The 23,298-nt window shown below is 45.8% G+C and overlaps 2 protein-coding genes across 4 annotated transcripts in view; one reads left to right on the top strand and one right to left on the bottom strand.

The window, feature by feature from the left end:
• Nucleotides 1-3,579: 3,579 nt before the first annotated feature.
• LOC105488107 (zinc finger protein 264) lies at nt 3,580-21,792 on the bottom strand. Of its 2 annotated transcripts, none has more exons than XM_011751877.3 (4): nt 21,380-21,792; nt 19,860-19,986; nt 11,561-11,656; nt 3,580-5,541 (listed from the first exon to the last, which is right to left on the bottom strand). In XM_011751877.3, the coding sequence occupies exons 1-4, from the start codon at nt 21,410-21,412 to the stop codon at nt 3,914-3,916; spliced, it is 1,884 nt and encodes a 627-aa protein (XP_011750179.2). In that variant the 5' UTR covers nt 21,413-21,792; the 3' UTR covers nt 3,580-3,913. The 2 variants fall into 2 exon arrangements, with proteins under 2 accessions (XP_011750179.2, XP_011750178.2); XM_011751876.3 differs by lacking the exon at nt 21,380-21,792 and adding an exon at nt 20,758-21,373.
• Nucleotides 21,793-21,912: 120 nt separating this feature from the next.
• LOC105488105 (double homeobox A) overlaps nt 21,913-23,298 on the top strand; it is a 28,951-nt gene continuing 27,565 nt past the window's right edge. The window contains exon 1 of one of the 2 annotated variants that reach the window (XR_011617992.1): nt 21,913-22,033. The gene's annotated coding sequence lies outside the window, so the exon portion shown is untranslated. The remainder of the gene's footprint in view (nt 22,034-23,298) is intronic. The other variant, XR_011617991.1, reaches the window with a different exon arrangement.

Raw genomic sequence — 23,298 nt, 5'->3', positions numbered from 1 at the left:
GCATCCATACTAAAAAATACTACTACATATATATCAAATCAAATTCCAAAAAAAAAAAGTTGAAGTAATCTACAGGAAGACTAGTAAACAACCCTAAATAACAAAGAGAGGAACAATAAAAAAGGAACACAAAAATCATTTAAGGGCACACTTAGGCCCTAAAATATCAGTAATTATTTTAATTTAAATGATTTCAATATACCAATTAGGACAGAAATATGCAAAATGAATTTAAAAAAGCATGGCCTGAGTATACGCTGTTCAAAGAAACTGACTTCATAAGTAATGATACAGGTAAGCTTTAAAATTGAAGAAATATTAACCATGCAAACATTAATCAAAATATGCAGGAGTCATTATAAGAATATTAGATAAAGTATTGACAAGACTATTAAAAGACAGAAAAAGTAATGATAAAAGAGTCAATTCACCATGAAGACTTGGCAAACCCACATGTATATTTACCAAACAACACAGTTTTGAACTTTGCGAAACAAAAAGTGATAGAACTTAAAAGAGCAACATACTTCCACAATTATGTTCAGGACTTTTTGTTGTTGTTGTTGAGACAGAGTCTCACTCTGTTGCCCAGGCTGGAGTGCAGTGGCGAGATCTCAGCTCACTACAATTTCTGCCTCCCAAGCGATCCTCCTGCCTCAGTCCCCCAGTAGCTGGGATTACAGGCACACGCCACCATGCCTGGCTAATTTTTGCATCTTTAGTAGAGATGGGGTTCTGCCATGTTGGCCAGGCTGGTCTCAAACTCCTGACCTCAGGTGATCTGCCCGCCTTGGCCTTCCGAAGTGCTGGGATTACCGGCGTGAGCCACCGCTCCTGGTCTATGTTCAGGACTTCAACACCCCTATCAGTAAGTGACAGAAATGCCGGACAGAAAATCAGCAAGGAAATAGCTGACCTGAATAACAATGAGCAGGATCACAGAGACATTTACAGACACTCCACCCAGTAACAGTAGAACACCCATTCTTTTCAAGCAGCTGTACGGAACAAGATAGACCCTATCCTGGGTCATAAAAAAAAAATGTTAACACATTTAAAGAGTCAGATCAAACAAAGAACAAATTAGAAATCAGTAACAAATATGCCAAACACCAGAAAATTAAACATACTATTAAATAATTCATGGCTAAGAGAGAATGTCTCAAAAAATAAAAACTATTAGAATTGAGTAAAATGTAATGAAAACATTAAAACTTGTGGGATTAAACTAACAGTGATATGAGGCAAATTTATAGAATGTAATGCTTACATTAAAAAAAAGCAAAAAAATCTCAAATCAATAATCTAAAAACCTACTTTGAAAAGTTACAAAGAGCCAAAGCAAGTGGAAGAATACAATACAAATCACAGCAGAAATCAAAGAAATCAAGAATAGAAAGAGACAAATAATTAATATAAAGTGCTAGTTCTTTGAAGTGAGAGATGAAGCAAAAATTACATCTTTCAGCATGGTGCACAATAAAACTGATAAATGTCTAAGAAGACTCGATCATAAAACGAGTATGTACATTTTAAATATTAAAAATAAAATGATGTAAGTGCAGATCCTGCTATCAAAAAAGAATAAGGGAATGCTACAAATATAGATGAAATATTCCTTCAACAGGACAGACTATCAAAATTTATTACACAAGAAATAGATACTTTGAATAGTTCTACCTATCCAATAAAATAAATATGTAATGTAAAAGCCTCCAGAAGAAAAATCTCCAGCCCAATGGTTGACTAGAGGTCATCAAACGTGACAAGAACAAATAACACCAATTCTACAGTCTTCCAAAAATTAGAAGAGAACTCTTTCCAATTAATGTTGAAATGTCAAGATCACCTAGACATCAAAACCACACATAAGACATTTAGAACATAAGAAACAAAAGAAAAAAGAAACAGAACTACACATCATTAGCCAATAAATTAGAGGAATATTTCCTCAACAAAATACAAACAAAGGGAATGATGTCAAATGATATTATACTCTACAAACAAGTGTGCTTTGTTCTAAGGATGCAAGCCTGGCTCAATATTCAAAACTTGATCAAAGCAATACATTCTATCAAAAGGATGTAGAAGCAAAATAGCATGATGACAACTGGTGGAGCAAAAGCACTGGACAAAATTGAACACTCATTCATAGCAACACAGAATCTCAGAAGACTGGGAACAGAGGACATTTTTTATGCTTATAGAGAACATGTGTTTTATAAAACTTACATTATACTTTATGATGAAAACTGAACGTGCTGTGCCCTCTGGCTCATGCCTGTAATCCCAGCACTTTGGGAGATCCAGGCAAGCAGACTGCTTGAGCCCAGGAGTTCGAGACCAGTCTGGGCACCATGGTGAAACCCTGTCTCTACAAAAAAATACAAAAATTAGCTGGGCGTGGTTGTGTGTGCTTGTAGTGCCAGCTACTGGGGGGTGGTGGGGGCTGAGGTGGTGGGATCACTTGAGCCAGGGAACTTAAGGCTATGGTGAGACAAGATTGTGCCACTGCATTCCACCCTGGGTGACTGAGCGAGACCCTGTCTCAAACAAAAATCAAAAAAACAAAAAACTGAACATTTTCCCCCTATTATCAGGAACCAGGTAAGGACGGCCTTTCTCACTACTCCTATTCAACGTTATAATGAAAGTCCCAGCTTGTGCAATGCAGTAAGACAAACAAAAAGGAAATAAAAGGTATACAGATAAGATGAAAGATAAAAAATGGTCTGTATTTGCAGATGACATTTCTATATAGAAAAGTCCAACGACTCTGTCAAAAAAAATAGCTAAAAATAATAAGTGAACTCAGCAAGGTTGCAGGGTAGCAAAACAATGTCCAAAAAATTATATTTCTGTATACTACCAAAAACTGTGTGCAATTCAAAGTTCAAACATCAATGCCATTTACAATCACTCAACTTACACACATACAAACAAAAAAGCACACTAGGATGCAAATTCTAACAAAAATGCATAGGGATCTATATGCTGAAAATTTTAACATTAATAAAATACTTTGAGGAATGCTTAGCTATTATAAATTAAGAGACCTACTCCTGAACTCATGAACTTCAAAACCCAACATAGTAAAGATACCAATTCTTAACAGATTAATCCACAGATTTAACTCAATTTCTGTAAAAATCTAAGACTGTTTTGTAAATATGTACAAACTAATCCTAAAAATTATATGGAATGTCAAAGGAACTAGAAATGCTGTCAATTTTAAAGAGCAAAGAAGAATCACTGTACTCAATTTAAAAATTTACCATTGACATTTTGAGCTACGTAATTTTTTAAAATTTAAAAAATAAAAATTTACCATGTGGCTACAGTGATGAAGTAAACCAAAAGATGGGCATCAAGAAAAAAGCCTGAGTGTTAATATGTGTATCCTTACTGACTTAAACGTGAGTATTTCATGGCTCAAGCCTCCTAAGTTGTCATAAAATTACGCTTCTCAAGAGTAAGTACTATTGTGGAACACAGAAGATGTGCGATTAAAGTTTGCAGACTTTTCCTAAACTAACTATTCTGACACTGGATAGCAATAAATGTACACACAAGCACAAAAAGGGTCAAGGCCCTTTACCTTGAAACATTTCCCTTCCCCCAAACACATTAAGAAATCTATGACAAAGCACCATAGGCTTGGCAGAGAAGTCTGAAAAGATCTGTGCTTGCATTTCATTTTTTCGATGTCTCCTCCTCCTTTTGAAAATAATTCCTGAGATAACATTGCACTGTAAACTAAGGAGAAAGATGCAGCTGAAGGTTTTCCTATGTGCACAATAACGACTGGGTCTCTCCCCAGGATAAATTATCAGATGGAGAATAAGGCTCTCAACTGAATGAATTTCTAATATGACTCTTCAGATGACAAGTAATATTCAGCAACAGGTTTTTCTCACAGTGAAGACACTTGAGGGGTTTCTCTTTGGTATGGTTGATCAGACGCCAAGGAAGATGTTTCCTCTGGCAAAACATTTGCCTCAGTGGTTACATTCAAATAGTCCTTCCCTAAAAGAAGTTCTCGAAGGGTAACTGAGGTTTGTCCACCCGTAAAAGGTCTTCCCACATTTGTTACACTGATGGGATTTTTCCCAGCATGCATCCTTTGATGCTGAGTGAGGGATGAGCTGCGACTGAAGGCCTTTCCACATTCACTACATTTATACGGCTTCTCTCCAGTGTGGATGATGGCATGTCGAATGAGGTTTGTGCTCCAGCAAAACGATTTCCCACACTCAACACATTCATAGGGCTTCTCTCCACTGTGAATCCGCTTGTGCCTCGTGAGGCCTGACATGCGCGTGAAGGCCTTTCCACACTCCACGCACTCATAGGGCTTCTCTCCAGTGTGGATGCTGAAGTGGCGAATGAGGTCTTTCCGATTGCTAAAGGCTTTCCCACATTCTTTGCATTCAAAAGGCTTTTCTCCAGTGTGGGCTCTTTTATGCAAGATAAAAGTAGAGCAGTGGGTGAAGGCCTTTCCACATTCACTGCACACGAAGGGCTTCTCCCCAGTGTGAATCCGCTGGTGCCTCTTGAGGTATGATCGGTGGTTGAAAGCCTTCCCACACTCGAGGCACTCAAAGGGCTTCTCCCCAGTGTGGATGACATAGTGGTGAATCAGGGCTGCGCTCTCCAAGAAGACCTTCCCACATTCACTGCACTCATAGGGCTTCTCCCCGGTGTGAGTCTGCTGGTGCCACATGAGGTATGACCTGTGCTTGAAGACCTTGCCACACTCCAAGCACTCGTAGGGATTCTCACCACTGTGAACAACATAGTGCCGGAGAAAACCTGGCCTGTGTCGAAAGACTTGCCCACATTCTGTGCACACAAAGGATTTTTCTCCCGTGTGTCTCCTGTTATGCAAGACAAAATTGGAGCGGTGGGTGAAGGCCTTTCCACATTCACTGCACTTGTAAGGCTTCTCTCCACTGTGAATCCGCTGGTGCTGGGTAAGGTATGACTTGCGGTTGAAGGCCTTTCCGCACTCCATGCACTCATAGGGCCTCTCCCCAGTGTGGATCATGTGATGTTGCAGGAGATGTGTGCTCTTAATAAAGGTTTTCCCACATTCTGTGCATTCATAGGGCTTCACTCCAGAGTGAATTTTCTCATGTCCAGCAAGGAGGTGTTTCTTGTTAAATACTTTTCCACACTCACTGCATTTAAAGATATTCTCCTCTTCCTGAATCATGGGATCTTTACCGGACTCACATGAGTTATGGCTGTGGACTGTATCTCCTGGAGAGACTTGCTCCTGTCCGATCCTCAAACACACACCGTCAGCTGTCCCTAAACCATCACATTCAGGGCTCATTTTCCCAGGAGGCTTCTCCTGGGGATCTACTCCTGGTCTGAAGTGTCCTTCCTGCATTTCTGATAGCCCATCCTGATCCTCGGCTTGCCCCAACTGGGAGTCCACTGAGTTTCCTTCTGTCAGTTGTCCCTGAAGTGAGATTCCCTCTGACAAGGCTGGTTCACAAGTGGTAGGTTCTGTGGTCTTAGGTTTTCCTTTGTTGCCTGAAAGAAATCCAGCACACAAAAGGGCCTGTTAGTAAAGGACAACATGGAAAAAAGAGTATTACAGTTTCTGTGAAAAACCGTAGATAAAAACATTGCCTCTGTGTCTGCTATTTTCTGTATCTCAAATTCTATGGTTTGCAATTTCTTTCTATCCTGGTCCATGGACTCGGGATATTCTGAAAGGGAGACCTAGGGGCACAGGCAGAGTCAGGAGACAATGCATCTGTCCGTGGAGTCACCTTCACAATTACAGACTGGACCTGGGTAGACAGAGTAACGATGACACTGTGCATGGTAAGCTTCCTCTGGGCAACTAAGCGAGGACATGCTGTCTTGCTACAAGAACACGAGGAAGGAGCACCTAATAAGCCCACATGGAAGACAGGAAGCGAGTAACAAAAATTAATCCCCAAAGAGAAGTACGCTTTTCGTGTGAAGTCGTGGAAAGTAACCTGTAAACACTGAGTATTTCCAAAATGTTTTTCCTCACGGTGGGACCCAACAGCCCCATCTGGCAGTTTATGCAAACAGGTAACTCATTATGGACCCCTCCACAGTTTATCCTGATCGGGTTAAAGTCTGGACACACCAGAAAGCTAAGCCACGTGATTAGAAGGTTAGGGCTTAAGTCACCATGTAAATGCTGAATGTCTGGAAAGGATGGCATGCTGGAGACCGAGCCACACAGTTGATGAGACAATCAACTGTGGTTATGTAATGAGGCTTCAATACAACTGGGGACAATGAAGAGCCGGTGAGTTTCCTGGGTTGGCAACACTCTACGCTGATATTGCCATGTGCCAGACTGGGGCACAGTGAGTTCCTGAAGACACTAAGGCTTTGTGTTGGGAACCTTTCCAACCCAACATTCTGTGTCACTTCTAATTTGCTCCCTTTGCTGTAATAAACATGACTGCAACTAAAATAGGTTTTAGGGAGTTTTGTGAGTCTTTTTAGCTGATCAGTGAACCTGACAATGGCTTTGGGACCCAAATTGTAGTCGGTGTCAGTAGAGTTGGACAGACCTGGTAGTCTTAGAGAACTGTGTCCTTAACCTTGAGCTTGGCTAATCCTGGGTAGGAAGAAATCATTATCCAGTAAGAGGTGCTCAACGAAGTGAGTCCTATGCTTGTGAAGAAGAGTTGCCATAAAGAGAAAGCGGGAAGGACACTGTAGTCTTAGGAGACAAAGTACAAAGAAACTGCAGGATGGTGTTGATGACAATCCAGGGACAGAGGGGAGATTGATTCCCATGATTCCAAGCTGGGTGACAGTGAAGGTCATATGACTGATGTTACTATCACTCCAAGGCTCATAAGGAAAGAGTTAAGAGGACCTGGCTTGACACAGAGTCTCGTGTGCCTGAGGAACAGCCTGGAGAAAAGATGAGCACCACACACACGACCAATGGCCAGGCTGCTGTGTATGGTGCTCATCTGTTCTTTCTTTTTTTTTTTTTTGAGACGGAGTCTCGCTCTGTCGCCCAGGCTGGAGTGCAGTGGCGCAATCTCAGCTCACTGCAAGCTCCACCTCCCAGGTTCACGCCATTCTCCTGCCTCAGCCTCCCAAGTAGCTGGGACTACAGGCGCCCGCCACCATGCCCGGCTAATGTTTTGCATTTTTAGTCGAGACGGGGTTTCACTGTGTTAGCCAGGATGGTCTCAATCTCCTGACCTCGTGATCCGCCCGCCTTGGCCTCCCAGAGTGCTGGGATTACAGGCGTGAGCCACCGCACCCAGCCTGTGCTCATCTTTTCACCTCAGCCCCCCAAAGCCTGTAATCCCAGTGCTTTGGGAGGCCGAGGTGAGTAGATTACTTGAGCCCAGAAGTTCAACACCACTCTGAGAAACACAGCAAGCTCCCATCTCTTAAAAAATTGTTTAAAAACAAAACCAAAAACACAGTAGACAGGCATGGTAGTGTAAGCCTGTGTAGTCCCAGCTGCTCTAGAGGCTGAGCGGGGAGGATTGCTTGAGCCCCAGATTTCAAGACTGCGGCAAACTATGACTGTGCCACTGTACTATAGCTTGGGCAACAGAGCAACACCTTATCTCTTAAAAAAAAAAAAAAAAACTCCAAATACACATGATCAAGATGAAGAAAATTATATAATCTTATTTGAAGACAATAAAGACGATCTACATCAATGAAGAATTTAATAATATGAACTGACAATTTGACCCAAATTATATAAATTCAATATAAATCCCTGTAAAATACCAACTATACTTAATTACAGAACTTGATGGTCTGTTAAGCAAACGAAGCTAGAAAAATTGGGTAGCCACATGGAGAACAAAAATAACTGCATTGCTATCACACTATATATTCCAAATCAACCTCACTGAAAAAACGTCAAATGCCAAGTTTTAAAACTTTTAGAATAAAATATATTTTTAATATGGAGGTAAAACAATATTTTTTATATAAGACAAAAAATCGGCCGGGCGCGGTGGCTCAAGCCTGTAATCCCAGCACTTTGGGAGGCCGAGACGGGCGGATCACGAGGTCAGGAGATCGAGACCATGCTGGTTAACACGGTGAAACCCCGTCTCTACTAAAAAATACAAAAAATTAGCCGGGTGAGGTGGCGGGCGCCTGTAGTCCCAGCTACTCGGGAGGCTGAGGCAGGAGAATGGTGTGAACCCGGGAGGCGGAGCTTGCAGTGAGCTGAGATCTGGCCACTGCACTCCAGCCTGGGTGACAGCGCGAGACTCCGTCTCAAAAAAAAAAAAAAAAAAAAAAAAAAAAGACAAAAAATCATTAATTATATAAGAAAAGTCGCAAGTTAGACTACAGTAAATTAAGATGTTTTGGTGAAAGATACTTTAAAGAGAGTAAGAGGACAAAATTAAAACCTAGAATATGTTTTTCAGCATATATAAGTAATAAAAGGTAAGCATAAGATATGTACAAAGAACCCCTACCAAGCAAACAGAGAAAGGAAAACAGGTTAATGGAAATAGGCATTTATCATAAAATAAAAAATGATTTGTATTTTCACAGAAGAAAATATAAATCAACCAAAAATCATGGTGAGTTGCTAAAACATTACAGCAGTGAAAGAAAGGGAAATCAAGAGCACATGAGACTACTCTGTGTCCATTTGATGAGCAAACATTGAGAAGCCTTATAATGGAAAGGATATGGATCAGTGGAACCTCTCACTTTTCTGGTTAAGTACAAATTGGCATAGGCGCTTTAGAAAACAAAAGGAATGATCTTACAAACTTGAGCATTTGCATAGCCTACAAACCAATAACTTCACTCCAAGAATTATCAAAAAATGCTCGTCCACAAGTGGAAAACGAACTATATATACGAATGTCCACAGCATCACTGTTTTTGTGAATGAAACGTAGACAATCATTATTATTTTTTGCCTCTGCTTCATGGTCTCTCATGAATTATTTTTATTTATTTATTTTTTTGACACAGGAGCTCACCGTCACCCAGGCTGGAGTGCAGTGGCCTGAATAAGATCACTTCAGCCTTGACCTCCTGGGCTCAAGAGATCCTCCCACCTCAGCCTCCAGAATAGCTGGGACCACAGGCGTGAGCCACCATGCCCAGCTAATTTTTTTAATTTTGCAGAGACGGGGTCTCGCCACGTTTCCCAGGCTGGTGTTAAACTCCTGAGCTCAAGTAATCCTCCCACCTCAGCCTCCCAAAGTGCTGGGATTATAGGCATGAACCACGGTGCCAGCCAAATCTAGACAATTAAATGCTCACATACTAAACAAATGTATCAATTAATATACAAATGTATCATAAGCCACAAGCATTTATTTTCTTCAAATGTAAGAAACTTGAGGCCGGGCACAGTGGCTCACGCCTGTAATCTCAGTACTTTGGGAGGTCAAGGCAGGTGGATCACCTGAGGTCAGGAGACCAGCCTGGCCAACATGGTGCAACCCCATTTCTATTAAAAATACAAAAAATAAGCTGAGCATGGTGGCACGCGCCTAGAATCCCAGCTACTCGGGAGGCTGAGGCAGGAGAATCGCTTGAACCCGTGAGGCAGAGGTTGCAGTAAGCCAAGATTGCGTCAATGTACTCCAGCCTTGGCAACAACAGCGAAATTCCATCTCAAAAAACAAAACAAACCAACCAAACAAAAAAACACAAAAATTAGCCGGGTGTAATGGCGTGTACCTGTAATCCCAGCTACTTGGGAGGCTGAGGCACAGAGACTGCAGTGAACCAAGACAGCACCACTGCACTCCAGCCTGGGCTATACAGTGAGACTCTATCTAAACAAAAAGAAAAGAAAAAAGAAAAAACAAGCATATTTTTATGTTGAGTAGAGAAGGATGAAATCACAAAACAAGCAGAATATAAATGAAGAAAGGATGTCCATGAAAGAAAGCGTCATCTAGACCCTGGTATAGGAACTGGCCATGACTGGGGCAAGACCTCTTTCAGTAAGGAAAAGAGAAGTTGAGATAAACATTTAAGGGCTGCTGATCAAGCAATACAAGACGGTGGACTTCCTTTTCAACATGAAAGCCTGCTGACACATCAGCACTCACATGCTGAGACATCTGTGCCTGGAGATGCAAACTGTCTGGTTGGCTGGATGCAGGGACTCATGGAGGTGGAGGGATTGACCTGTCTGAGGTTGGGGCCAGTCCCCTAATCTGCCTGGATGGCAGAGCCATTCACAGAAACTTGGGAAGTGGCAGGAGCGAGCAAGATCATGGGTTCCTTGTTATGCATGTTGAGTTTTGTGCTTTTGAGATTTTCAAGTGGAGACGTGGCATTGAAGAGGGGACGATCTGGAAGAGACTCTGAGGGGCTGAACAGGGACTGCACAGACACTCAGGGTTGGATGAGCAGCTCAAGGAACCCATGTGGGCAGACGCCAAGGCTTCTGCAGTGGCACCAATCCACACACCTGACAGATGGCCTCAGTGTCCTCAGCAGCCTGAGTGTGGGACAGAGAAGGTCAAATGTCACCCTGAGGTTTTTGGAAAACAGGAGATATAGGAAGACATGGGCGAAATACTGCTTCTTAGTGTCTGACTGACACTAAGGGAATGGGTGAAAGGAGAAGGTGGGAGAGGCTGATAGACAGAATATAACTGGAAAGAGAAATTGGGAGAGTAAGAAAGGCCCTATTCCCCAGAGTTCAGAAGGAAATGTAACAGAGCATCACTCTTTAAGGTTAATAATGACATTTTGATGAGTCACTTACTATGGCTCAGAAACTATTCGGTTTTATGCATTACTGTATCACATGATAACATCTTCAAACTACTCAATGACATAAAAATGATTTCTAGTAACACTTTTCAGGAACAGACTCAATGTAGTGGACTGAGAGTAGGTGTTCACCAAACCTTCTGCTCTTCTCCGTGGGCAAGTGGTTCAGCCACATTTCCCAGACCCATGGACCCATGACAAATGTCTAGTTCCTGTGGGTGGAATGTGACGGAAGCTGGTATTTCTGGAAGTGGGTGTAACTTCCCTTATTCCCTCAATTCTCTGCCAGCTCGAGGATGTTAGGATAATCTTAATGCAACAGGCTGACGACAGAAGGAAGCTGGGTCCTGAGTAACTGTGTGGTACAGAGCTCCCCACTGACCCACACAGACCCTGGTATGAGTAAGAGTTATCATATGTGAACCACTGAAATGTTAGAGTCTGTCTGATACAGCAGCTACTGTTAACTTAGCTGAAGTTATATATAAAGACAGGAGATCTTGACCACATAGCAGGTGACTGGTAAGCCACAACTCAGGCCCACACAGTTGGAACTCCTGGACACATCTTAGTTCATAAATCTCACTCCTTCCCAGGAATGGTGACACTGTGACGGGGCTGGGAGGACAGAGAAACCACAGGTCAAAGGGCTCCATGGCTCTTAAATGGAACATTCTACTGTGATACAGTTATATGGAGTTATATATAGAGAGGCCACAATGAGAAGCTTCCCAAGGGATTCCAGGGCCGGTGGTCTCCATCCAGTCTCAAGCCAGCAGGGACTCCGACCTCCCCAGATCTTGGCTCCTACCTGGACAGGTGTCTTGGGAGAGGTCTTCCTTCCTGGTCCATGGCTCCTGTCCATGCTCTAGGTGGTAGATCAGCTCAGGTCTGGGAATAGGACACCCTGTTTATGGAGAAAGAAAGTGGACACATGGATGTTGGTGAAAAGAAATAAAGACCTTCAGTCTAGTCTGGGATTTCAGGATGCGGACCAGACCTTGGAATGAAGCCGCTCCTGTGCACGGGAACGAAAAGCTGGCATGTGACCTGGAAACCAAGAGCAGGTCCTGTCATGCTGCCGCAGAATCTCTACTCCTAATAGTAAGTCAAAAACTAGTACTAATAGGATATAAACACATCCAAGGGACTATGCCAAGCATTTAAATGCATTATGTCATTTCAAAAGTGAACAATATTTAGGGAATACCTTAGAGAAAAACTGAGGTATTTAAATATTAAATACTGACTCTTTTCATTCGAAACAAGGTATGTGATTTCACGGATCTAAGTCTTTTTTTTTTTTTTTTTGCATCCTAAGAAATGTTTTATAACGCTCTTCCTCTAGACCCAAGACAAAATGAGGTTTGTAGCTGAGGATTTTCTCACAGCATTCTCAGGAAGTCCACATCGTGATCAACACCATTTTATTGACAAAGAAACCCAGGCTCACAACGCTGCCCAGAACGTCCCGGGTCCAGGCATGCCAACGACAGTGATTGTGATGAGGATGACAGTAACAGTACTGATGGCAACAGGATGGCAATGGCTCCCTGCACACAGCCTGGTCTCCCAGGTGTTGTTCTGAGCCCTTTTCACGTAATAACTGTATTAGTCTGTTCTCACGCTGCTAATAAAGACATATCCGAAACTGGGTAATTTATAAAGAAAAAGAAGTTTAAGGGACTCAGTTTCACAAGGCTAGGGAGGCCTCACAATCATGACACAAGGTGGAGAAAGGCACGTCTTACATGGCAGCAGGCAAGAGGGCATGTGTAGGGGAACTCCCTTTATAAAACCATCAGCTCTCACGAGACTTATTTGCTATCATGACAACAGCGCGGGAAAAACCCGTCTCCATGATTCAATTACCCCCCACGACACATGGGGATTATTACAATTCAAGGTGAGATATGGGTGGGGACACAGAGCCAAACCCTATCAATAACTCTTTACCCCGGTAACAACCCTGGGATGCAGATGTGGTAAGTCCTCATCTCACCAATGAGAACACTGAGGCATAGACAAGGTCAGTCATTTCACCAGGCCACACAGTTTTTAAAGAGCAGGGCTGGGGCTGGACACCAGGGTCCTGGCTCCCCTTCCAAACACTACACTAAGGAAGAAACTACTAGCACCACAGAGTGGGTGGTGGGTGGTGATGACGACACAGAGATGTGAGCTGGAGAATCATCCTCAGGGACCGGCAGGCAGGGGGAGGGGCAGGTTCAGTGATTCCAGACCTATGAAGCTGTCCTTTGAGGGTTGTTTTCTTTTTTTTTTTTTTTAAAGTAGAAGTCCTCTTTTTATGAAACGTTGGTGAGAGTAGATACTATTTGATGTTTCTGTAAATGTCCTTATATAACTGTCACAGCAGGATGTTCAGTTTTTTAAATTTTTAGTGGTTCATGAAATACATTTGACTATATGTGGAGAAACAAGGAACATAATGAAGCTGGTTGGTTGCTCCTAAGTTAACTGGACAAAGTGATGAAAGAAAATGATAAACTCAGGGATTCTAACTCCCGGCTTCAGAAGCAGATACTAAGCCTCAAATCTGCTAAGATTGCCCTGAGTCTTATCTCCTGTAGAGAAAGAGCTGAAATTGTGGGAAAGCAGACATAAGCTCGTCATGTGAGTGGCTGACCTGCAACAAAAGGTGCATGCACAGTGTCTACTGTTAAAGTGAGGGCACTGATAGGAAAAGAATGGGACCCTGAAACTCGGAATAGGGATGTGTGGGAGGACCCTGATGAAGCTGGGGATGCTGAGCTTGTAAACTCTTTTTGAAACTTTTTTGCCAGAAGAAACAGCTTCCCCATCCCCAGTAGTGGCAACATCCCCTCCCTGACCCATGCTGCCATCAGCCTTTCCACCTTTGTCTGAGGAGATGAACCCTGTGCTGCCTGAAGCAACAGTGATGGCCTCCCCTGAGGCAGTTGCGTTGATTCTCCTCTGGCACGCCCAACACCTTTGTTTGCTTCTAGACCTATAACTAAAGTCCTGGTGGGCCCACAGAGGTGAGGTTCAGAGTGTGACCCATGGGGAGGTGAGCTGCACTCGAAAGGAATTGAGTTTCCTAATTTATAGAAGCAAAAATCTGGAGAACAGGCATGGGAATGGATATTAAGGGTGTGGGATAATGCTGGAACGAAGGAACATACAGATGGATCAGGCTGAATTTATTGATTTGGGCCCACTAAGTAGGGATCCTGCATTTAATGTTGCAGCTTGGAGAGCTAAAAAAGGTTGTAATAGCTTATTTGCTTGGCTAGCTGAAATATGGATTAAAAGATGGCCCATCATGAGTGAGCTGGGAATGCTCGATCTCCCTTGGTCTAACGTAGAGGAAGGGATCCAAAGGCTCAGGGCGACTGGGATGGTGGAGTGGATTAGTAACTTTAGACCTACTCATCCCAGCTGGGAGGGTCCACAGGACATACCCTTGACCATTGCCTTGGGAAACAGATTTGCGAGGGCAGCACTTGCATCTTTGAAGAGCCCTGTAATTGCCAGATCTAGCAGTGGGAACTGCAGTCACTCATCTACAAAAATTTAGATACATTGGGAATAACTGGATCCCCAGGTGGCAGGGGCCAAGTGGTGGCACTCAACCATCAAAGGCAAGGTAGGCATAGCTATCATAATGGACAGCAGAGACAAAGCAGCAATCAGAATAGTCTGACTTACGTAGATCTCTGCCATTGGCTAATTAATCGCGGTGTTCTTAGAAGTGAAACTGATAGGAAGCCACTGCAATTCTACTTAATTTATATAAGCAGAAAACTTCCAGGTCGAACGGACAAAAGACTAATTTGAATTATAAAAGCAGAGAATCGTGGTCCCTCCTCTATCAATTTCCAGACTTGGGCCAGTTTATAGACCCAGAACCCCTTGAATGAAGGGGAGGTCAGGTCCCTTGAGGAAGGACCCCACCACACTACTGACAATTTATGCAGTTAAATTTTTCTCCCATCCTTCCCTAAGGAGACCTCTGTTTTTTTTTTTGGTTTTTTTTTTGAGACGGAGTCTCGCTCTGTTGCTCAGGCTGGAGTGCAGTGCCGCGACCTCAGCTCACTGCAAGCTCCACCTCCCGAGTTCACACCATTCTCTTGCCTCAACCTCCTGAGTAGATGGGACTACAGGCACCCGCCACCACGCCCAGCTCATTTTTTTGTATGTTTTTAGTAGAGACGGGTTTCACCGTGTTAGCCAGGATGGACTCCATCTTCTGATCTTGTGATCCACCCGCCTCAGCCTCCCGAAGTGCTGGAATTACAGGCGTGAGCCACTGCGCCCGCCAGAGACCTCTGGCTTTTTACCAGGGTAACTGTGCACTGGGGAAAGGGGAATGATCAGACATTTCAGGGACTACTGGACACATGCTCTGAGCTGACGCTGATTCCAGGGACCCAACACGTCACTGTGGTCCTCCAGTTAAAGTAGGGGCTTTTGGAGGTCAGGAGTTTTAGCTCAGGCCCGACTTACAGTGGGTCCAGTGGGTCCCCAGACTCAACCTGTGGTCATTTTCCCACTGCCAGAAGGACTAATAGGCACAGACACGCTTAGGAGCTGGCAGAACCCCCACACAGGCTCCCTGACTGGTAGGGTGAAGGCTACCATGGTGGGAAAGGCCAAATGGAAGCCATTAGAGCTGCCTCTACCTAGAAAAATAGTAAATAAAAAACAATGTTACATCCTTGGAGGGACTGTGGAGATGAGTGCCAACATCGAGGACTCGAAAGACGCAGGGGTGGTGATTCCCACCACATCCCCATTCAACTCTCCCATTTGGCCTGAGCAGAAGACAGATGGATCTTAGAGAATGACCATGAATTATAGAAAGCTTACCCAAGTGGTGGCTCCAATTGCAGCCGCTGCACCAGATGTGGCTTCATTGCTTGAGTAAATTAACCATCTCCTGGTACCTGGTGTGCAGCCACTGACTTGGCAAATGCTTTTCTCCATTTCTGTCCATAAGGCTCACCAGAAGCAATTTGCCTTCAGCTGGCAAGGCCAGCAATATACCTTCATGGTCCTACCCCAGGGGCCTATCAGCTCTCTGGCTTTGTGTCCTAATCTTATTCAGAGAGACCTTGATCGCTTTTTGCTTCCACAAGATATCATACTGGTCCATTACATTGATGACATTATGCTGACTGGATCCAGTGAGCAAGATGTAGCAAACACACTGGACTTACTGGTGAGACATTTGTGTGCCGGAGGATGGGAAATAAATCTGACTAAAATTCAGGGACCTTCTACCTCAGTAAAATTGCTAGGGGTCCAGTGGTGTGTGGCCTGTTGAGATACGCCTTCTAAGGTGAAGAATAATTTGCTGCATTTGGTCCCTCCTATACCCAAGAAAGAGGCACAATGCATAGTGGGCCTATTTGGGTTTTGGAGGCAACACATTCCTCATTTGGGTATGCCACTCCGGCCTATTTATCGAGTGACCCGAAAGACTGCCAGTTTTGAGTGGGACCCGAAAGGCTGCTGTGCAAGCTGCTCTGCCACTTGGGCCATATGACCCAGCAGATCCAATGGTGCTTGAGATGTCAGTGGCAGATAAGGATGCTGTTTGGAGCCTCTGGCAGGCCCCCATGGGTGAATCACAGTGGAGGCCTCTAGGATTTTGGAGCAAAGCCCTGCCATCCTCTGCAGATAACTACTCTCCTTTTGAGAGACAGCTCTTGGCCTGTTACACTATGGGTCATCAAGTCCATGCAACCTGAACTGCCTACCATGAACTGGGTGCTTTCTGACCCAGCTAGCCATAAAGTAGTCATGCACAGCAGCATTCCATCATCAGATGTAAGTGGTATATACGTGATTGGGCTCAAGCGGATCCTGAAGGCACAAGTAAGTTACATGAGGAAGTGGCTCAAATGCCCACGGACTCCACTCCTGCCACCCTACCTTCTCTCCCCCAGCCTGCACTGATGGCCTCACGGGGAGTTCCCTATCATCAGCTGACAGAGGAAGAGAAGACTAGGGCCTGGTTCACAGATGGTTCTATATGACATGCAGGAACCACCCGAAAGTGGACAGCTGCAGCACTACAGCTGCTTTCTAGGACATCCCTGAAGGATAGTGGCGAAGGGAAATTTTCCCCGTGGGCAGAACTTCAAGCAGTGCACCTGGTTGTGCACTTTTTTTTTTTTTTTTTTGAGACGGAGTCTCGCTCTGTCGCCCAGGCTGGAGTGCAGTGGCGCAATCTCGGCTCACTGCAAGCTCCGCCTCCCGGGTTCACGCCATTCTCCTGCCTCAGCCTCCCGAGTAGCTGGGACTACAGGCGCCTGCCACCTCGCCCGGCTAGTTTTTTGTATTTTTTTTTAGTAGAGACGGGGTTTCATCATGTTAGCCAGGATGGTCTCGATCTCCTGACCTCGTGATCCACCCGTCTCGGCCTCCCAAAGTGCTGGGATTACAGGCTTGAGCCACCACCGCGCCCGGCCTGTGCACTTTCCATGGAAGGAGAAAAGAGAAGATGTGTGATCATATACTGATTCATGGGCTGCAGCCAACGGTTTGGCTGGATGGTCAGGGGCTTGGAAGAAGCATGATTGGTAAGTTGGTGACAAAGAAATCTGGGGAAGAGGGATGTGGATGGACCTGAGCAGTCAAAAACTGTGAAGATATTTGTATCCCATGTGAGTGTTCACCAACGGATGACCTCAGCAGCGGAGGGTTTTAAAAATCAATTGTATAAGATGACCCATTCTGTGGACACCACTCAGCCTCTTGCCCCAGCCACCCCTGGTCATCGCCCAATGGGCCCATGAACAAAACGGTCATAGTGGCAGGGATGGGGGTTACACATGGGCTCAGCAACGTGGACTTCCACTCACCAAGGCTGACCTGGCTACTGCCACTGCTGAGGGCCCAATTTGCCAGCAGCACAGACCAACACTAAGCCCTCAATATGGCACCATCCCTCAGGGTGATCAGCCAGCTATCTGGTGGCAGGTTGATTACACTGGACCTCTTCCATCATGGAAAGGGCAGAGGTTTGTCCTCACTGGAACAGACACTCTGGATATAGGTTTGCCTATCCTGCACGCAATGCTTCTGCCAAAACTACCATTCATGGACTCATGGAATGCCTTATCCACCGTAATGGTATTCCAAACAGCATTGCCTCTGACCAAGGCACTCACTTTACAGCTAAAGAAGTGTGGCAATGGGCTCATGCTCACAGAATTCACTGGTCTTACCATGTTCCCCATAGTACTGAAGCAACTGGATTGACAGAAGGGTGCAATGACCTTTTGAAGTCACAATTATGCCAACTAGTGACAATACTTTGCAGTAGGCCATGTATGCTCTGCATCAGCATCCAATATATGGTACTGTTTCTCCCACAGCCAGGATTCATGGGTCCAGGAATCAAGGGGTGGAAGTGCAAATGGCACCACTCACCATCACCCCTAGTGATCAACTAGCAAAATTTTGCTTCCTATTCCCGCGACATTACATTCTGCTGGCCTAGAAGTCTTAGTTCCAGAGGGAGGAATGCTGCCACCAGGAGACACGACGATTCCATTAAACTGGAAGTTAAGATTGCCACCTGGACACTTTGGGCTCCTCCTATCTTTAAGTCAATAGGCTAAGAAGGGAGGTACGGTGTTGGCTGGGATGACTGACCCAGACTATCACGATGAAATCAGTCTACTCCACAATGGAGGTAAGGAAGAGTATGCATGGAATACAGGAGATCCATTAGGGCATCTCTTAGTATTACCATGCCCTGTGATTAAGGTCAATGGGAAGCTACAACAGCCCAATCCAGGCAGGACTACAAATAGCCCAGACCCTTCAGGAATGGAGGTTTGGGTCACTCCATCAGGAAAAAAACCATGACCTGCTGAGGTGCTTGCTGAAGGCAAAGTGAATACAGAATGTGTAGGAGAAGAAGGCAGCCATCAATACCAACTACGACCAAGTGACCAGTTGCAGAAATGAGGACTATAATTGTCGTATTTCCTCCTTCTTTTATTAAAAACATGTTTGTGATGTATACACTTGTACTAATAAAACATCTGCATTTTATTTCCTTTATCATATGACATATAAGATTTATTGACTTCATATCAGCATTTAAGTATTGTTACCTTTATGTAATAGCACTTGGGTTGGGGATTAGTGTGTTTCGGTTGCATGAAGGATAGTTGTATTATGTTAGGCATAATTATTTTTGTCTTTATTTGAAGATTATGTATGATCTCAGGAGATGTGTATGGGTTCAAGTTGACAAGGGATGGACTTGTGATGGTTAACACTGTGTCAACTTGATTAGATTGAAGGATGCAACATATTGATCCTGGGTGTGTCTGTGAGGGTGTTGCCAAAAGAGATTAACATTTGAGTCACTGGGCTGGGAAAGGCAGACCCACCCTTAATCTGGGTGGGCACCACCTAATCAGCTGCCAGTGAGGCCAGGATATGAAGCAGGCAGAAATCCGTGAAAAGACTAGACTGGCCTAGCCTACCAGCCTACATCTTTCTCCCATGCTGGATGCTTCCCGCCCTCGAACGTCGGACAAGTTCTTCAGCTTTGGGACTTGGACTGGCTTCCTTGCTCTTCAGCTTGCAGATGGCCTACTGTGGGACCCTGTGATCGTGAGTTAATACTACTTAATAAACTGTCCTTTTTATATATATCTATTCTATTAGTTCTGTCTCTCTAGAGAACCCTAATACAGGTGGCCATTCTTGTCTTGAACTCTCTAAGGCAGAAAACACCATAGAGAATAGACATGACATGAACAGACCCAGAGAGAGAAGCCAGGACACCATCGTGGTGGTTCTCAGTTCCTACACCAGCCCCTCATGAGGCACAGCCGGAAATCCTACCTCTAAGTTTGCAAAACACCCCATTTTCTTTTACCACCTTCTCCTTTGGCTGGGAGCCAGAGTACTCTGTCTTTAGCCCAAAGAGATACAGGGAGACCAGATAGGAAGAGGTGAGTGTAGAAAATGACTAAAGCTGTGAGAAAGAGGCAAGGAAGGTTCTAGAGGCCTCCTTGTGCAGCCAGGCCTGGAGTCAGAAGGTGGAATGAAGAAGTGGCAGGTCACCTGCATGGTGAAGCGGGGAAGGAAAGCCTTACCCAGAGACACCAGGAGCCCACAGTTTTCCAGCATCACCTCCTGGTACAGGGTGCGCTGAGCTAGGTCCAGCTGCCCCCACTCCTCCTTGGTGAAAGTCACAGCCACATCATCAAAGGTCACAGACACCTGGAAAGTCAAAACAGAATTAGCAGTATTGGCCTTTCAGCTGCTGAATGTGGTCACAGATTGTGCTCCACTGGAAAAGTTGTACAGTGATGGAGGCCTGAATCACAGAGCACCTCCTGAGGGCCTAGCTCTGTGCTGGGCTCGAGAGGAAAGGGAGATGCTTTGAACATAATAAGGAGAGAAGCCTCCTATTTAAGAGCCATTAGAGAATGACACAGGACAACAGAAACAACTTGTGGACTGTGAAATACAGAAACTAAGGGCTCTAAAACGACAAGGAAATAGGGAAATGATAATAATAGCAACAAAGGTTACAACAGCAGGACCTGAGTCTCATGCCTGTAATCCCAGCACTTTGGAAGGTCGAGGTGGACGGATCACTTGAGGCCAGTTGAACACCAGCCTGGCCGATATGGTGAAACCCCGTCTCTACTAAAAATACAAAAATCAGCCAGGTGTTGTGCTGCATGCCTGCAACTACTTGGGAGACTGGGGCAGGAAAATTGCTTGAACCCGGGAGGCAGAGACCGCAGTGAGCTGAGATTGCGCCACTGCACTCCAGCCTGGGCGACAAAGCGAGACCCTGTCTCAAAACAAAAGTATCTGTGAACACGGGCACAAAAAGCTCAGCATTCCTCACTGACCCCACAGAGCGGCAATGGAGGGGCTGCATCTACCCGGGGAATGACAGGCCCCAGAACAGCTTCCCATGCCCTCCGGGATCTCCCTGGGTCTCCCAGACCCCCCAAGGAAATTCCACAATGAACCAACCACCAGCCTCTTTCCTTGTTGGGTTCCGACAGAACTTGTCTCGGACGCCAAGATACTTTGGGGCCACGGAACACGAGCGGCCAAGGATAATGCAGGCTGTAGCGATGAGAGTAACGGCATCTGACTGGCCACAATGTCTGTACTAGCTGCGGATGGGTAGAAAGTCCAGGAAAAGACCACACGCTCTTACCGTCCATGTCTCAGCGGCCGCAGGAAACCATGGCAACCTCACACACCCTCCTGAGATTCCTTAAACATACACCTTGTCTCTGTCCACGCATTTGTCGGCCTGCTACTGCCCTGCCCTGCCCTCCCCTTCCCCTCTCAGGCCCCCAATTCCATGCTGGAATGAGACCTGGTCCACCAGAGAGGATGCTTGCAGGCCAAGGGTGATGGGGGTCCCCAGAGCAAGCATCATTCACTCAACCACCTACGGAGCTCTTTCCAGTAGGCCCAACACCCTTTACGGCCAGGTATAAATTAAGTGGCAAACCAGCTCCACACACCAAAGCGAACGACGACTGTGAAGACAAATATAGGGGATACCTGGGCTCCCACCCATTTCGGGAACCGTCTCCGCGCTGGCAAGGAGGCGGCAACTGCGAAGCCACCGTCCACTCACCTGGGCCCGGTCCGTCAGCACCGCTGCCGCCATCACGTCACCCCCCGGGCCGCAGAGCTGGGACAAAGGACCCTCGGGCGGCTTGACGGACCCCACCTGTGCCCGGCCCTGGCCGGTTGCCCGGGGCTTCCAGGCGCGCCCGGGGCCGCCGCCTCCTCGGTGGCAACCGCGTTCCAGACCCAGGGCGCTGCCCCTGGCGACCGCGGGGCTGAAGGGCTGGGGAGGAGAGACCGCGGCTTCACGACGACCCAGGAGCAAGCCCCTGGAGGCGGTCAGGCTCAGTCAGGCTCGTACAAAGGTGCGGCGGGGATTCCTATCCTCCTCCCCTGCTCGGTCCTGACTAGCGACCTGCAAAGCGGTCCCGGGTGGGGCCCTCAGTGGCTACAGACTGCTCCAGACAGAAGGGCAGAGGAAAATGGCGTCCCCGGCGAACAACCCGGAAGTCCCGCCCCCACCGGCGTGGGGCGTTGGAGTCGTTCCCGTCCTAGGTCGTCATTGGCCCAGCTCCCGCCGCACGCATAACGCACGGCCTTCTAGGTAGTGTAGTTTTCCAGATGTGCTCGCCAACGGGAGGAGCGCTTCAAGGCTCAAGTTTTCCTTCTAGGGAAAGGCACTCCAGGACCCGAGGAGACGCTCCAGACCCACCTCTTTATGGTGGGCACAACTCGAGGGGAAGCTGATGGAGGGAGGGAACCGAGGGGCAAGTGTTACACTCCATTCTTCTCTCGGGAAAATCGGAGCTCGGGAGACAGGGACTTCTGTTCAGGGCACAGGCAAAGGCGCAGAACTGGGTCCTCAGCTCGCCTGGCGACTGACCCCCTTTCAGATCCCTCCTCCCCGAATCATCATCTTGGAAAACACAAAAAAGTAGCCTAATGACTGAGTGGAAGCCCTGCCCTGACACGTTGTGTGCGCAAACTGCCCTCTTTTGGGCTTTCTTTGGATGAGTGCAGCCTCCATGTGATGCAGGGAGTCATGTATTTGGCCCAGACCACACAAAACGTGGATTTACCCACTTCTGAGGTGGGGAGGCTGCAAGTGGAGGAGGCTCGGAGGCTCAGGATGGTTAGTTTGAAATGTGTACAGAACCACAAAGTATCTCTGTCACAGGCAGTTCAACTTATGACTGAATGTTGGAAGGTTTGAGCACGAATATATGAATTTAGGAGTTGTCTTACACTGTTATTTCAAGTCATGATACTGAGTGAGACCATCAAGGCAATGCATGCAGATGGAGAAGAGAACACACAGAGCATGAGCCAGGGACCAAGTCTACATCATTAAATGGTTGATGACAGTATTACCAGAAAGGCCAGGCCTTGCATCTGGATCCTGCTGTTTGCTGCACAGAAGGCCAATGAGCTAGATAACGAGTATTGGCAGGGATGAAGACTTTATTCGGTGCTGCAGCTGAGGAAAATGGGAGATCAATCTGAAATCCCTTTCCTCAACTGACTAAAACTAGGGGTTTATACATCAGGGAAGAAGTGTAACTATGTGTGAGAAAACCAGGAATTAGGAAGGGGTAAGGAAGAGGAATGGGTCAACAGGCAGCAGATGGTCAGTTAGGCAATCATGATGGGTAAGGGGTATAGCATTTCGTTTTCCAGATGTGGTAATCCAGTAAGTTTCAGTTTCTTTATACTATCTGGGAAGGCTGATGCTTGGTTTCCTGAGAAAGGAAATCAGATAAGACAAAAGTGTCTCGAGTTTTAGGAATGGGAGGCTCAATGTCTATAATGTGTTTATTCAAGAGAAATCATAAATATCAATTCTATGGGACAATGGAGCTGGTTTCTATTTATCAATTCCTTGATCATGGGGAATCTGGACATGATCTTTCTGGCTGCTTTATGCTGAGGAGGGGTATTGTGGGTGGCTGCATACCATAGATTACCACGTGGCCACTCAGATGAACT

This window comes from Macaca nemestrina, chromosome 20, assembly GCF_043159975.1.
Source record: "Macaca nemestrina isolate mMacNem1 chromosome 20, mMacNem.hap1, whole genome shotgun sequence".
NCBI classification, from domain to species: domain Eukaryota; kingdom Metazoa; phylum Chordata; class Mammalia; order Primates; family Cercopithecidae; genus Macaca; species Macaca nemestrina.
This window is presented reverse-complemented; position numbering and strand designations above follow the sequence as displayed.

What these genes read in the sequence shown, in the direction of transcription:
- LOC105488107 (XM_011751876.3), bottom strand. Translation starts at nt 20,877, where the DNA reads ATGCCGTTACTCTCATCGCTACAGCCTGCATTATCCTTGGCCGCTCGT. An exon ending in AACAAGGAAAGAGGCTGGTG is followed by an intron (nt 19,987 to 20,757) that starts GTTGGTTCATTG and finishes TTGACTTTCCAG; the next exon opens with GTGTCTGTGACCTTTGATGA. An exon ending in CTCCCAAGACACCTGTCCAG is followed by an intron (nt 5,542 to 11,560) that starts GTAGGAGCCAAG and finishes GATTTCTTTCAG; the next exon opens with GCAACAAAGGAAAACCTAAG.